The sequence below is a fragment of the Palaemon carinicauda genome, chromosome 1, assembly GCF_036898095.1.
Source record: "Palaemon carinicauda isolate YSFRI2023 chromosome 1, ASM3689809v2, whole genome shotgun sequence".
Classification (NCBI taxonomy): domain Eukaryota; kingdom Metazoa; phylum Arthropoda; class Malacostraca; order Decapoda; family Palaemonidae; genus Palaemon; species Palaemon carinicauda.
The window spans coordinates 128,434-145,249 of NC_090725.1; the positions used below are offsets into that span (position 1 = coordinate 128,434).

At 36.0% G+C, this 16,816-nt stretch overlaps 1 protein-coding gene across 2 annotated transcripts in view; it reads left to right on the top strand.

Annotated features, from left to right (window-relative positions):
* Nucleotides 1-16,497, top strand: part of LOC137646349 (uncharacterized) — a 56,687-nt gene extending 40,190 nt beyond the window's left edge. For both annotated transcript variants that reach the window (XM_068379456.1, XM_068379462.1), the window contains 2 exons: nucleotides 5,789-5,845; nucleotides 9,440-16,497. In XM_068379456.1, the coding sequence (XP_068235557.1) occupies nucleotides 5,789-5,845; nucleotides 9,440-9,668 (286 nt within the window). In that variant the 3' untranslated portion in view covers nucleotides 9,669-16,497. The remainder of the gene's footprint in view (nucleotides 1-5,788; nucleotides 5,846-9,439) is intronic.
* The last annotated feature ends 319 nt before the right edge of the window (nucleotides 16,498-16,816 follow it).

Below are 16,816 nucleotides of genomic sequence, written 5' to 3' on the forward strand. Positions count from 1 at the left end.
TACCTTACAGCATGCTCTGCATACCTTACAGCATGCTCTGCATATAGCATGCTCTGCATACCTTACAGCATGCTCTGCATACCTTACAGCATGCTCTGCATACCTTACTGCATGCTCTGCTCCATACCGCATGCTCCTCAACCCACCGCAGCCCCTCCCACGCACCAGCACTCTGCTTTTGTTGTTGCCAGCTCCCACACTCCGACTGCGGAGAAGGTTGACGATGCATCCGTGGGCCTACACCTCCCACGGTTGTGCGCCCGGCATGGCTTCCTGCTCTCACACTCTTGTTGTGAGAGCTCCTCCACCCATGCACAGTCAACCCTGCCAGATGTATGATGACTCCCACACACAGAGCACTCCGTTGCCGTGCGGGAGCTACCACAAGCTGCCGTGTTTTGACACGGTGTGTCAGCCTCCGCAACACACTGTGGTTACCGCCACTCGCCAGCAGCAAACTAGTCAGGCAGGAGTTGAGGCTTCCCCACACAACTTTGGTTGTTGCCAACTCACAAACTGTCATACAGTTACATGACGTTGCCTTCTGGTCTGCTACTTATACACCAGTGCTGTATGTCCTCACGCTCCTGTTGTGGTTGACAGTTCAGTTTTTGACAGTTCACAGACTGTCAAGCAGTTTCATAACGTTGCCTTCTGGTCTGCTGCTTTTGCACCAGTGAAACCCTCACTGAGAGAACTTAGCTTTTCTCGGATATGGTTCCTGTAGATGAGAAAGTGCTGTTCTCCCTCCTTCTGATATTCCCTTGAGGACTCTGTCATTTGGAGAGGAGCCTTTAGCTGCTTAGCCTCCTATGGACTTTTATTTAAGCATAACATGCTTTTAGGGAGGGTAAATGGTTCCGCTTCAGTCGCTAACCCCGTCTGTTGCCACACCTGCTCCCATAGACCTTGGCCTATGTTGCAAGACATGCAGTCCAAACTTAGTCCTTGATAGAGGATTTTTTACGGACGCTGAGGTATCCTACTCACGTCCGCCAGTTGAGATGGTTCCTCCACCGGTGCGACCCAGTGGTTGTGGACGTTCAGTGTGTCACTGGGAAGACGTTCAACAACCAGCAGAGGTGTCTTGTTGTGACGCAGTGCGGCAACCTCAGCAACCCGATAAGGGGTTGTCTGTACTACCCAGACAGTCTAGACAGTTTCGGGTTGTCGCTGTTCTTCCTCGCTTCCCCATGGTTGACAGTTCACAGACTGTGCAGCAGTACCATGATCTTGTGTCCGGCTCCGTCACGCATCCACCAGTGCGACCGGATTCAGCGAGTCAGACGTTGCCCACTCCGTTGCCGTTTCCTCATCAGTTTCGGATGAGGAACCCTCTGATGAGGACATGGCTGAACAAGAAGATCAATCCCCAGCCCTGCTATCCATCCAGAAGATGCTGAAGAAGGAATACAGCCCTGTCAGGCTGTGGATGAGTCTGGTTAGGACACTGTCATCCGTGGTGCATTTGGTGTCACTTGGAAGACTACACCTCCGTCCTCTTCGGTTTTATCTAGCTCTTCACTGGAAAAGGACAAGACGCTAGAAGCGGTCTCGATCCCGGTTTCCGGAAGGTAAGTCTGGTCTAACCTGAGGAAAGGACTTTATCAACCTTTTATAGGGTCTTCCCCTGACTGTTCAGACTCCCAACCACGTTCTCTTCTCAGACGCATCGGACGTAGGCTGGGGTGCGACCTTAGGCGGTAGGGAATGCTCGGGATTATGGAACTCGCGTCAAAGGACAATGCATTTTAACTGCAAGAAGCTTCTGGCAGTAAGTCTGACCTGGTAAAGCTTCAGGTCTCTCCTTCAAGACGAAGTCATGGAGGTCAACACGGACAACTCCCTGCTTTGATGTTCATCTCCTAGCAAGGAGGGACCTACTCTCTGACATGGTGCGAGTTCGCTAGTGACCTCCTCTCCTGTTCAACAGGTCTAGACTTTTCACTAGTAACAAATTTCTTCCAAGGCAACTTGAATGTCTTAGCAGTTTGTCTCAGTAGGAAGGGACAATAATTCCAACATATTGGACCCTCCACAGAGATGTATGCAAGAGACTTTGGGTCACCTGGGGCCATCCTCCATAGATCTCTTCGCAACCTCGATGTCCAAGAGGCTCTCAACAGACCCAGCAGTGGTTCTTTTAGATGCCTTTCTACTAGATTAGTCTCATCTAGATCTTTATGCATTCCCTCCGTTCTAGTTTGTCAACAAGGTACTGCAGAAGTTCGCCTCTCTCGTTGGGACAAAGTTGACACTAGTTGCTTCCCTCTGGCCCGCGAGAGAATAACTTACCGAGGTACTTCGATGGCTAGTAGACGTTCCCAGAACTCTTCCCCTAAGGGTGGACCTGCTACGTCTGCCACGCGTAAGAAGGTACTCCAAGGCCTCCACGCTCTTCGTCTCACTACCTTCAGAGTATCGAAAGACTCTCGAGAACTAGAGGTTTTTCGAAGGAGGCAACCAGAGCGATTGTTAGAGCAAGGAGAACATCCACCCTTAGAGTCTACCAATCGAAGTGGGGAATCTTCCTAAACTGGTGCAAGTCAGTATCCGTATCCTCGACCAGTACCTCTGTAACTCAAATAGCTGACTTCCTCTTATATCTGAGAAAAGAGCGATCTCTTTCAGCTCCCACTTTCAAGGGTTACAGAAGCATGTTGGCATCAGTCTTCCGTCACAGAGGCTTAGATCTTTTTAACAATAAAGATCTACAGGACCTCCTTAAGTCTTTTGAGACCACGAAGGAGCGTCGTTTGGTTACACCTGGTTGGAATTTAGACGTGGTTCTAAGATTCCTTAAGTTAGACAGGTTCGAACCACTTCAATCAGCCTCCCTGAAAGATCTCACCTTTAAGACTCTTTTCCTGATATGCTTTACCAGCTAAAAGAGTCAGTGAGATTCATGCCTTCAGCAAGAACATCGGATTCTCATCCGAAACGGCTACATGTTCTACATCTTGGTTTTCTAGCCAAACACGAGCTGCCTTCTCGGCCTTGACCAATATCGTTCGTTATTCCAAACTTATCGATATGGTTGGAAAGGAACTAGAAAGAGTATTATGTCCTGTAGAGCTCTTAAGTTCTTTTTTTAAAAAACCTTTATGAGGCCCGTCTGAAGCTTTATGGTGTTCAGTTAAGAATTCATCTTTGCCTATGTCGGAGAATTCTTTATCCTATTATTTTCAGACTGTTAATACGAGAAGCTCATTCCCTCCTGAATGAGGAAGACCAAGCTTGGCTGAAGGTAAGGACACACGAAGTTAGAGCTATCACAACTTCCGTGACCTTTTAATAAAATAGATCTCTGCAAAATATTTTCAACGCAACCTTTTGGAAAAGCTAATCAGTGTTCGCGTCTTTTATCTTAAGAATGTCCAGTCTCTTTACGAGAACTGCTACACTCTGGGACCATTCGTAGCAACGAGTGCAGTAGTGGTGGGGGCTCCACCACTACAATTCCCTAATTCCAGAACCTTTTTAATCTTTCTCTTGAAATATTTCTGGGTTGTCCGGAAGGCTAAGAAGCCTTCCGCATCCTGGTTGATTTGGCGGGTGGTCAAATTCTTTCTTGAGAAGCGCCTAGATTAGAGGTTGTGATGAGGTCCTTTAGTATGGGTTGCAGCCCTTAATACTTCAGCACCTAGGAGTCGCTCAGCATCCTAAGAGGATCGCTAGGCTCAGTAAGGAAGACGTACTTAAAAAGGCAGAGTAATGGTTCAAGTCGACTTCCTTACCAGGTACTTATTTATTTTATGTTTGTTATTTTGAATAACGGCTAAAATAAGATACGGGATACTTAGCTTCTTTGTTAACATGTATGCTGGTCTCCACCCACCACCCTGGGTGTGAATCAGCTACATGATCATCGGGTAAGATTAATATTGAAAAATTTTATTTTCATTAGTAAAATAAATTTTTGAATATACTTACCCGATGATCATGAATTTAAGGACCCGCCATTCCTCCCCATAGAGAACCAGTGGACCGAGGAGAAAATTGAGTTCTTGTTGACAAGAAGTACTTGAGTACCTGCTCACAGATGGCGCTGTTGTGTACACCCCCACCTGTATAGCGATCGCTGGCGTATCCCGACCGTAGATTTCTGTCGGGCAACAGAGTTGACAGCTACATGATCATCGGGTAAGTATATTCAAAAATTTATTTTACTAATGAAAATAACATTTTGAAGTAATCATTGTCAAAAATTTTATGCCAAGCTGCATGGATAATAGATTTTTTGATGCTTTGGGGATGTTAGTTTTCAGTAAAAGGCTGTTTATTTTGCATGGGTGTACAGGCATTTATATATATTTTGGGGAATACTCAGTTGAGTAGGATATGCAATTTTTATGCTTTATATGGCTTATGCATAGAAGAACATGTGTTTGTGTATCATAATTGTGCATACAGCTGAGGAAAGGGGTTATATTAGAAGGCTTCTGATTTTATTTTAAAAGAAATAGTCACATCTTTTCATGTTTTTAAGATGATATAAGTTTTATGATATTTTTATACACAGCTTGAAAATTTTTTGCTAATTCTATAATAAATCTTATTTAAACTTTTTGAGGTAGGATATATCTCAATTCAGTATTTAGATTAAACTTCAAGGAATTCTTTTTAAGTGTTATAGGAATCGGGAAATAGCAAAGTAGTGGTGCATTGAGTCATTTATAAATAACTGAACATCTAAATTCTCAAGAATAGTTTAAGTTTCTTAAGATATTTTAGTAAAGAACGCATAAACTTGAAAATAAAATGATATCCGTCCTTAATCTTTAATCTTCTGTTCATTTATTTATACAGAGATATTCAAGTAAAGTATTAGGAATGAATGTTTTAGTATGAAGCTAAGAATATTTTGCTTGTTTAATGCCATCTTGACATGTGTTAGTTTCAATTAGTAATGTAATGTCATTGGTGATATACAGTTTGAAGTTTTAACCCATTCACATATGCCCTTCATTTTCATTCATATTAACTCCTTCATTATTTATTTTCAATTTGATTCAACTTGATTTGTGCAGCCTCATTAATGTTTTTTGTATGATCAGTGAACTGAAAAATTAGCAGTCAATTTTTCCTCATTGAAAAAAGACAATTGAACATAGTACAAAATTTGAAAATTTGCTTTAACAATTTAGATGTCTATTACTAGAGAATTTTAATTTAATTTGTAGAGAAGCATTAGTAAAGATCTAGAAATGTGCAACATCTTTAGTTGTATCATGGTTGTCTTATTGAATTAATTTAGTTGATATTTCATATTTGGTAATCTAGTTTGTCACAAGTTCTTTTTTTTACCTAAAGGCTCACTCAATTTTTTTGGTAATTTCTTTACTTCCACCTTTTAACGTTTTACTATTATTTCTAGGTATTGTATATGTGAGAACATTATTTTGCTTTATGTATTCCAAAGATTTTATGGGTAATTTGAAATTGGATTCACTTGGGTAGATTATTCTTATGAGTCATACTTCACTAACAGTATCTGATTTATAATATATGAGAATTATTTATAGAAAAAAGAAAAAAAAATTCTAAATCAGTAGCTAAAATTTTGTATTCATTTGTATTTGACCACATCATGTTTATTTGTTCGTTCTTATGAAATCTCTTCATCATTTTACCACTTGTTATTTTTGCTGAAAAGCATTTTAGTAGCAGTAGTTAGAATTGTGCTGATGCTGGAGATTTGATATACTGTACTTCTTTTTTGCATGAATATTCCCAAATACTTGTAATTATGTGTGAATAGATCATCAGGATTCAGTGTAATTTTCAGATGCGAGAAGACCTTGAATGGAAGTTTCACTAGTTCTAGCCAATTGTCTTCGATCAGGTAAGATGGATTTCAAGCTTATTTTTTTTTAGTTTACTGTATATATAATTCAAGTTAAATTTTATGTGCCAGATTGAATAAAAAGAAAGAAGAAATATTAGCTATAGAAAGAAAATATTAATATTACATAAGATGGAAAGCAGTCAAGGAAACATGCATAAGTGATTGCTTTGCAAAATTCCAAACACATGCATCCATTAACCTTACTTGCGTTTTACCAAAATAGTAAATGAATAAGAGACAGAATTGTAAGCTGGGATTATGATGGACAGAACTTGAGAAAGTAATGAGTGCATATATTCATACAGGTGGTTCTCAAGTTATGCTATGGTGCGAGTTGAATTTCAACATTCAACATACAGTAATTTGGAGCATGCATAAATACAGTACTGAAGTCACCCCTCCATGCCAATGCAGTATAGTAAAGTCAAAATGTAGTACATGAAACACACTTTATACATAGAAACAACTAGAAACATAGTTATATAATGTACAGAATTTTACAAAATCGTGAAATACAGCAGTAATTCAACTCTTGAATTATGGGAGATGCGTCATATCCATGTAATATTGTAAGACATGACCATTGTAACCTAAGGTCCTACTGTACTGTATGTTTTAGTTCACTTTTTTCCTCAATTACTGTGCATACTTTTAATACCCTAAAGTCTCTCTCTCTCTCTCTCTCTCTCTCTCTCTCTCTCTCTCTCTCTCTCTCTCTCTCTCTCTCTCTCTCTCTCTCTCTCTCTCTCTCTCTCAGTTTAGATACCACCACTTGAGAGTTATTGATTCCTTTGATCAGCCAGACATTACTACATTGGATTCCTCTCTCTAGTTATGACTCATTTTTCTTTTTCCTACTCATAGCTGGATAGTATGGCCTATTATTTCCACATTATCCTCTGTCCTCATACACCTGACAACACTGAGATTACCAAACAATTATTCTTTGCTCAAGAGGTTAAATACTGCACTGCAATTGTTCATTGGGTACTTTAATCTTGCTAAGGGTAGAAGAGACTTTAACTATGGCAAGCAGCTCTTCTAGGAGGACACTCCAAATCAATCCATTGTTCTCTAGTCTTGAGTAGCTTTTTTTACTTTTACTTTTTATCTGTTCCCTTTGATCTCTTCTTAGTCAATTGTCTAGCCTCATGAAGTGTACATTGCTTTAAATTTTATTCATTGTTGAACAAATTATTTGGACAAGGTCTAGCCTCGGATCGCATTTGATGCATTCGTTGGGAAGTGGGGAAGTCTTACTTTCTAGCTAAGGAAATGCTCATTTGCCCCTTGCTGAAAGTTCCTTGAAATAAGAAGGAAACCCAAATATTAATTATCCATTATTGTTATTCCATAGTTTTAAGAAAAAACGTAGTACTGTAAACCTCTACTCGGACTCTCCAACTATGGAAATTCCTATCAATATTTGTCAAAATAGAACCCAGATATGTCATTGCTCCTTGTTATTGACTTCATGTGTCAACGTACTTATGTTGACATTTGTAGGAATAAAGGTAGAAAAGAAATTGAAAATTGCAATAAAAAGCTAAATACATTTTCAACATAGCATACATTAGTACACATGAATGGAGGACACTAGACTAATAAAGGAATTCAGAAAGTTCTTGGTACAGAGGTACAGTAATAGTTTTATTCATTGTATTATGGAAAATAACTTGCTAGAATGAGCTTTGGAGCTATTACAATGATTTAGGAGCACTTTTCAAAAGGAAATTGCATGGCTATTTAGGTTCATAGTATAGATGAAGTTCATAGTGCACTACTGTACTTAGTAATAGACCACCTGTCTATTTAACTCGAGTTATTAGTTGGCAAAAAAAAATAGTGAAGTAGTTTGTTCCTATGTGTATACAAACCTTTCATCCTTCAAAATATGGGAATGTCTTTAGCAAAACTGGAATAGCTGTTGAAATTGTTATCGAAGTATTTAACAACAAATGGTGTGCATTGGAAAATAGCCCCACCCTCTTTCCTGCCGAAGACTCTTCCCTTTAGTCTTTGCCCTCAACGAGTACAGACGTACTATTGTGTATTAGAGTTATTTTAGCCTTTTGGAAATGTCTCTGCTTGACAATCTGTTGAATAGGGGTTCAAGACCTGCTCAAGTTCGGTAGTTTCTTATATAGTAGTGTCTGCAACCTCCTATGCTTCTGAGCAAGGGATGGTGATTTTGGGGAGCCTATAGGCCTACCTGCTGAGTCATCAGCACCCATTGCCTGGCCCCATCTGGTCCTAGCTTGATGGAGATAGGGCTTAGGCGCTGGTCATGTATGTATATGATCTGTCTCTAGGACATGTCCTGTCCCTTGCCTCGGCCATTCATGACCAACCTTTAATCCTTTAAAGGTTGTTTTAGTCTTTTTGTTTTGCAGTTAGTATGGTTGATTATTGGCCTCAACATCATTATGGAAGTGATGAATAATATTTGTAAATGCAGGGGGAAAGAATGGATGCTGAGAGAAAGGTTGGTGTAAGAAATACCAAGACAATTTGCCATCTTATACCAGGTACTGTCAATTCTTGGTATTCAAAAATTTCTTATACTGTAAAGTGAAAACATTAAATTTAACACCAAATTTCTTAACCACAAACAATTGCTGAAGAGGATGAGTTAAAATGAGACATTTTAAGTTAGAAATTGCCAAATTCATTGTAATGGTAAAAATTGCAAGTCAAAACTTGAAATTTACCATTAGAAATTAACAAAAATTGTCAAAGAACATGAGTTGAAACTGAAAATTTAGAATTTCAAGTTGCCAAATACAGTGTAATGTTAAAAAGCGCAAGTCAGAATGTGAAATTTAGCATTAAAAATCAATAAATAATACTGTACTGTACAGCACTGCATTAAAAATTGTCCAAAAACACAAGACAACACATGAAACGGTTAGAAATTGGCAAATATTTTTGCAAAAGTTAGGATATCAACTATGTACAGTATTGTATGAGAGAGAGAGAGAGAGAGAGAGAGAGAGAGAGAGAGAGAGAGAGAGAGAGAGAGAGAGAGAGAGAGAGAGAGAGAGAGAGAGAGAGAGAGATTGTGTGTGTGTGTGTGTGTGTGTGTGTATCATTAGACAGACTTACCATTTATAGTTATGGGAATTTTTTTTTTATTTTTGGCTAATTTGGCATATGCAGCCATTTTCATAAACTAATAAATCGCAGATAACTAGAGTTAACTATGCATAGCTAGTTTAGCCCAGGGCCTGTTAGGGTACTCATCCCTCTGATTGGCTGATATAAGGTTGCTGGAGTCTTCTCCCTTCTGTACAGGGAAGAAAAAGAACCAATCAATTTGGCTCCATTGGGACATCCTCCAACCAATAAGCCAATCTACCTATTTTAAAGGATGAAAGATTTGTTTACACATAGGAACAAATGAAAAATTTTATTAGGTCGAAAGTCAATGACAGGAAAGTGGGCGGGGCTACTTTCCCGGTCTCACCGTACAGTAGTTAACGATTTCAATGGCTGTTCCAACTTTGCAGAGTGCATTCCCTATTTTAAATGAGTCTGGTTTGTATAGCTAGGGAAAATGCAAATCACCTTAAAAAATTTTTTTTTTTACAGAAATAGAGGGATTACTTCATCAGTTCCAAACCTCCCTCCTGGAAAAAGAAGCAAATCTGGTCCGACATCTATAATCGACTCGCCAGTTCGCAAAGCCTTAGAGAAGGTCTTCATTCCTCGTAGTGATTCTCATCCTGCCTTAACTATACCTACTCAAGCAGCTTCGGCTTCAGTTGCTAATGGTGGTGAACCATCAAACACTAGCCGAGGGGATTCAGAAGACCGATGAAGTCACTCAAGAGTAAAGTACTGTAAATCAGTATGGTAAATTTGAATGGGTAGAATTTATCTTGTAAGATATTGATGCATGAAGCACATTTCTGAAGCCAGGTTTATGGGTGATTGATCATATAATCAGACTAACATCTCATTATGTTTGTGGTGTATTTCAGACCACCATTAATTTGTTAAAAATTTATAGTATATCCCATTTGATTGTTAACCAGATGTCTTATCCATCTTATATTGTCAGTATAAGGTTTATCACAGTTTTCATAACCTTCCTTAAAATATGTAAAGGTCTGTTCTTTCTAATTCATTGTTGATAACCATAATGCAATTCGTAGAAAGTAGCAAGAAGAAAAAGCTAGAAAATATTTTTCTAACTTTTGAGATTCATCATTATCCCTTTCCTTCCTATACAGAGTCACTAGTTTGTGAATAGTATAGATAAGGTTAAGTTGTCTGAAGTTAGAGCTAATTTAGTTTCTCATAACAATAAACTTCTCATTGTTGTATGTAAGGGTTTCATCTTGAAGAAGCCGTAGAAAAATCCCCGATAACAATATTAAAGTTTCATTGGTCTATAGTTGATCACTTTGACAGTTCCTTCGTACAGTGGTTGCCGTGATAAGCGTTGCCTTAAACTACTGTTCCGTATGTTGCTGGAGGGAGCAGTGATAGGTATACATGTTATTTTGATCTTGTTCCGTAAAGATTAATAATTCTCATTTTTACATTCGCCCACCATTTTACTGATTTTGATGCACAGTACATTTATTCTTCAGATGTTGGTACAATAGCGTAATAACATGAATTCAATTTTTATACCTCAAAAGGGATAGTTAAGAATGCATGTCAGTTTTTGCGGGAATCACATGCTATTATCCCTATCACTTACATCTGTACTTTGGATTTGGCTACCTGTGCTGGAGGTATTTTAAGACTCAGAATTTTAGAAGTTGGGCAATGTTTTAAAGATCTGTGAGTTACGCAGGAACTTTTGATGCACTGTACTTATTGGAAACATTTCTGATTTTCTTGAAATCTTAGTGATTGAAAAACTCAAATATTACTGAAGCTTATAGTACGCAGGAATGAAAATTGCACACTGCTAGGATGATAAGCTTGGATTCAACCAATGCTTACAAGCTAAAGCTGCTTATAACAGCAAAAGCTTGTTTACTTGTATATGCTTCTGTTGCATCTACTGTTTATTGCAGAACCTTGTGAAAACTGATTCATGTGAATTTATAGGTGCTATAACCGTGATCACTTTTTTTTTGTAGCTGTTGCTAGCCATCTAAATTTCACCAGTTATATTAGCCAGTATATGATTAATTGATTTTTGGTTGTTTTATATTCTGTAATTCTATCTCCTATTATAATGACAGTACAGTAGTCTTACTGTACATTTATTCACTGTAGAGGTACCAGTTTAGTACCACTATGCAAATTTGTCCACACTTTTCCATTGGGATTATAGTATTTAGTATTATCAGTGGTTTTCTGTACTTGAACTGTATCTGAGAGAAGATTTTCTGTGTATCATTCAATGTCTTTTTTCAAGATATTCTTATTTGGTTGTAAAGTATGTTTTACATTAGAAAGGAGGTTAAATTTAGGTCGTAGAATAGTCTGTTCCAAAGTTTTTGTTTTGTTAGGTTTTCAAGGTTAGATGGAAGTATAGTTAATACTTTTTAAAGTTGTTACGGTGAATATACCTGGGAGAGCTTCTAGTCATCTTTGAAATCTGAGCATAATTAGCAATCCAGTGTATAATAAGCTAGTCTAATGATACGTTTTAGTTGTAATAGTAAAACGCAGTATCGCCCTGAAAGGGTACTTGACTTCAGATACATTACAGACTTTTACAATAATTAATTATAGGTGACTCGAAGCTTTAATAGGAGAATATACAAGTTTATGTACATGTGCTGTAAAAGGGTTAATCTCGAAATGCATTTTATGCAGCATTTGGATGCAAATAAGTTAGTAAGCTTTAAATGATAGTTACAGAGAAGTTTATAGATTTCATTTAGTTGTATTGCTTGGCTTCTTAGTCTGCACAAAGTGGAACCTTTATTGATGCAATGACTACTCAAGACTTGTCTAAATCCTTAGACAATGAAGTAGCAAAGACATCTTAACTGTTTTGCACTTGCAAACGTTTTATTTTTGTTCTTTTCAAATTTCTGCTGATAAAACTCATCCCCAAAAAATTTACCACGTAGTTTTGGTGTAAGCAATTGTATTTTTCTTGTACATTAAAGAAATATTTTATTGGTGCTTACCCTTGCTGGTCCATTATAATGACTGGTTAGGTATGTTATGTAGCTTGGTTTTGATTGTTTAATTAAGCTGTTGGTGCTCTGTTTACTTTTATTTTCAATTTAACCTATTGCAATAAAAGTTTTTGGACCTGAGTTTTTATATTTTGTTTAGCTGTATATGTCTGAATAGTATAAGGGAAAAATTTAGGCTACGAAGCTTGCTTTACTCAAATAACCTGCATTTATGGTTTGATTCTTGATTTTCTACCCATTATTTGCTTGTTACTATTCATCACTTTTGTATTTTACTAGCCATTAAGTGCTTATAATGCATAGTCATCACAGAAATTACCGGTCAATATACAATTTTGAACGTTATTTACATTGATATCAAATTTATCCAACATTGTGGCCACTTATTAATGAATTTTGTTAAAAAAAATATTTGTTATAAGTTTGCCGAATGTTTTTATTTTTCTTTATAAAGTTAATGAACTAGTCACGAATTTGAAAAATATTTTTGATACTAATATCTTAAGAAATGCTTCAACTGATATTTTGCTTTATCTATGAAGGTCTGTCCTTTTTCTCTCCAAGTTGATGACTACTGCATTATAGGATGCAGTGAAGCTTATATATCTTATTTCACAATTTAGTTGTTTATATTTGATATTTACGTCTTATTTTTATATTAACATTGATTGACCACCTTTTAACATTTTCAACAATACATCCATTCTTACCACATTCCATTGCTATGATCTGAAGACTTAATTTCTTAGAGATTTGTGTGGGATTTATATGGTTGTACACTATGCATTGTTATGATTAATTGTGTTGTAGCTGCTTTCAAATACTCTGCATCTTTTTCTTTTTTTTCAAAGTAGTTTTTCTTGATTTTTTGTACTTACACACATAATGATACCTTGTCTAAATGAAGGGTATGCCTGTAGATATCTTTGCAATTTGCATTTCATGTAAGAGCTTTACACAGAAGTTAATTGAATGCTACAGTGCGCATGAATATAAGTTGTAGCTATATTAGTCTTAAGAGATTTGCTACCCTTATAATACTTGTTACCAATCTGTTTGTGATGGTCAGTAGATTTTGATACAGAAATGGACGCTAATCCTGTTATACATGGTTAATTGTTTGAAGTTATTGAATGCTTACTGACGTGTTTCTTGAACAGTTTAGATCTTTACTCTTGCAATACTTTTAGATAAAGGTCTGAAGATCTGTAAATCCTTCCATTTGCTGAATCTCGATAATGTTTTGCAGAAATAAATCTTGAGTGTTTAAGCCAGTTAACAAATAGAACAGTAAGGTATTCCATTAATCGAGTTTTAGATGTCAGATTCAAAGACAATAATGGATGGTTGATGACTTGCATTACATGTTTTCTCATGTTTAAGTGAAGATATTTATTAATTGCAGGAAATTTATACCTCAGCCAGAGCAGCTTTATAATTGCATGCGTGTACTAGTTATGTGCCTTGAGGAATGGGCCGTTGATACTTACATTTGTGCTGGGATCTGCTTTGCATGGCTTTAGGAAAAGCCAGCAAGGTACCAAACCCATAGCAGTGTTATGAATGTGACCGACATTCTTGTATGACCTGTCATTGTTGTAGCTACTCTTCTGTAGGCAGGCTCAGGTGTTAGGAGGCACATGCAATAGTTCTCCTATGCACTTTTATACTTTTGAATTTAATAGATCAAACTGTTGCCGTATAATGTTGTATTGTTAACCATTTTTAAATATGTACTTTTGTAAGTTTTAAATTAAATTTGTTTTGCGTACATTGCATAACTTTGGGATAGGTGTCATGGGAAGAAATATGTACATTACAATATAATGTTTGATTATTTGAGTTAATTATACTCGGTAGCCATCATACTTTAATCATCAAGGAACCGTCTTTGTGGGAATAAAGTGTGATGACTACCAGGTAAATATCTAAATCATAAATTTTATTATTAAAATTCCAATTTTGATTTTGGGAAAGGTCATATATAATATCACTTTGGTATTTATTTTTATTGAGGGTCATTTATGCACTGTAAACTATTGCTTTTGAGAACATTATTGTCAAAAATCATCTGAATTGATCTTGAATTCATAGTACCTCTGTAATTAAGATTTGGTGGCAAAGGCAAATTTTTCTGTGTCAGCGAGTCTCTTGTTGATCTTTTATGTATGAAAACATATTTTAACTAAACTAACTGTGGTAATTATAATCAATTTTCTTGTAAGAAAAAAGAAGTTTCAGAAATTAAAATTTGGGTTTTGATGTAAGAAAAAAGTTTCAGAAATTCAAAGTTGGATTTTGATAGCTATTTTCAAAACTCAATCCTACTGGAATCTGTGTCAATATTACTGTTACAACTGCATACTCTGGTCTTTTAGAGTAAATTTGTCAGATACACAAAAAACTGGCAATCTTTAGATAAAGATTTCATTGGCCATCATATTAATTACCAATGAGCAAAAGGTGTTACTCTTCATGCAAGGATTTCATATTAACAACATAAATAAGCCTTTGAGGGAGGTTCCAAGTAATTTTTAGCTTATTTAAAAAAATATTAATGTGAAAAGAAGAAAGTTGGTAAAATTTTGAATCATGATGCCATAGGTGAACTAGTCCCCCCCCCAAAATTAAATAATGAAATATTCATGGACTTGACTTTAGTCTCTTTATGTTCACTTGGTAGAAGGGGAACTGTTCTAGATATTGAACTGATATATATTTTTGGAATGAATTGCTTGGGTATGATAAGTATTCCTCATTCATCTTGTTTAATGTCATTGGTTGTAAATTCTTGCTAACAGTTAGTGAAATATTAAATTTTAAATTTTTTACAAATATATTGCAACAGATAATGTAATTAAAGAAGGCATCCTAATAATTTTGACAAATGTTATGCAAATGTTGTGGCCTCTTTTCTTGTGCATTTGATTATGTGCTGTAGTGTTGAATTGAATACTTTGGCTGCTACTACTCTTGGTCATTTTACTCCAACGGGAATATTCCAAAAAATGTGAAAGGTGTTATAATTTCAATGTACAGGTTATGAATATTTTGTCTTCATTAAAAGTGAGCATCAAGGTATTCGGCATCCTGTAACCTTTGTTAGTTATATAATTTGGCTTGTATCTCAAGAGTATATATAATCTTGAAGGCACTTTGTAAAGGTGCTTAGATCTCGCAGCAATTAGATAGGTTACAGTAATTTAAAGTTTTATGAATTAAACTTAACAGATGTTGTACTCTATTGGAAATTTACTTATGACTGAGCCTGCACCAGGCTTCGAACTCAAGGCGGATCAGCGAGTCCGGAAGCCTGGGGAGACGTTCGCTGAACTGTGTTGAGGTACAATCAGCGCTCAGTTTGCCTGTCGGCATAGGTCTCTCGCCCAGAAATAGATTTTTCCTCCGTCAAAATCCCTTAACTTTTCTTGCACTTATTTCAGCTTGAAAGATTAACTGCAATGCAAGTCAAAGAATTTGCATATTTGTTTACAGTATAAGTTTTCTCATTTGATGCCTTAAATATTTTTGGTCGAACATTGCTAAAGACAATATCATTAGCATTTTTTAAGTGCATTTGCTTTCTACTAAGTATATGTAACCAATAATGTTTGATGTGCCTTAATACACACCTTTGTTATAAGGGAAAGTAAATTTATACAGAATTTTAATTAGCTGGAGAAGAGGACAATAAAACATATTTCCCTTTTGTTTTATAGAGAATATATTGTATGAACATAATCATGCTTGATGATGGGTTGTATATGAAGATGTGTATTTCTAACATAAATATATATATAGCTTTGTAGAGGGTAAACAAAGTTCTCTTCTAACCTTTTAATATACTTTTTATATTACTCTCTTGAGATTGATTAAATGCCATCTCTCGGCTCTCTGTACTCTTGTGGTTGTAGCAGCCTATGATAAATTTCCCCAATACCCTGCTTACTTGAATTGTGCATTTTATATTAGTGTTCTGCAAATCACTATGTTTAACTGGCCAGTTATTCTAAGTCTGTTCTTGATAATTATCAAGGCTGTGTTTGAGATTTTAGCCGGTAAAATCATTACCCTTGAGATTTTAGATGTGAACATATTTTATGTATGGTAAAGAGGTTTAATATGGTTGTATTTTTTTATGATTATGACCTGAGGTATGCTCAAGTAGTTCAAAAACACAAATTGTTGAAAATGATTTATGTATTTTCAGTTTATTGGCATTTTATTATAATTTCACTATTCCATCAAAACATAGGCATTGGGAACTTGGAAAATTACAAGGAACTTACTATTGGCATTTATATATTGTTTTTTAATTTAAGGCATTGTCTAAGAATACTTGAATAACAGTTTTAAGTAGTTGCTGAGCATGCACAGTAATGCTAGTTATTGAATATATTGTTGAGCTAATTTGAAATAACTTTGACTTAAGAATTGGTGATAGTGTTGATACTTACAAGATTTATAAACAATCGAAAGAAGTCCTTTGCTTGTCAAAAATAATATGAAAGCCAAATAAAAAATATAGAGTTTTGGATAGTTTTATTACCATGATAATTTGGAATTTCCCAGGGCTACTTTCAATCTGTTAAAAAATATCTATTTCATTTCTTGTAAAATTATTTTTGAAAGTTTTTGTTCTCTTACAAAATTTTACTGACATATCTTATGTGATTTAAAAAAAAAAATTACCTGTTATAAGTACTGTATGTACAATGTTAGGGAACTTTATGGCTTATCAATAATTCCTTGGATAATTTGTTAGACACTTTTAAGTAAAGTTTGTTCCTACGAGGATACAAACTGAGTCACTTATATTGGTACTCCTAAGTCGCTTTGCTATGACCAGAAA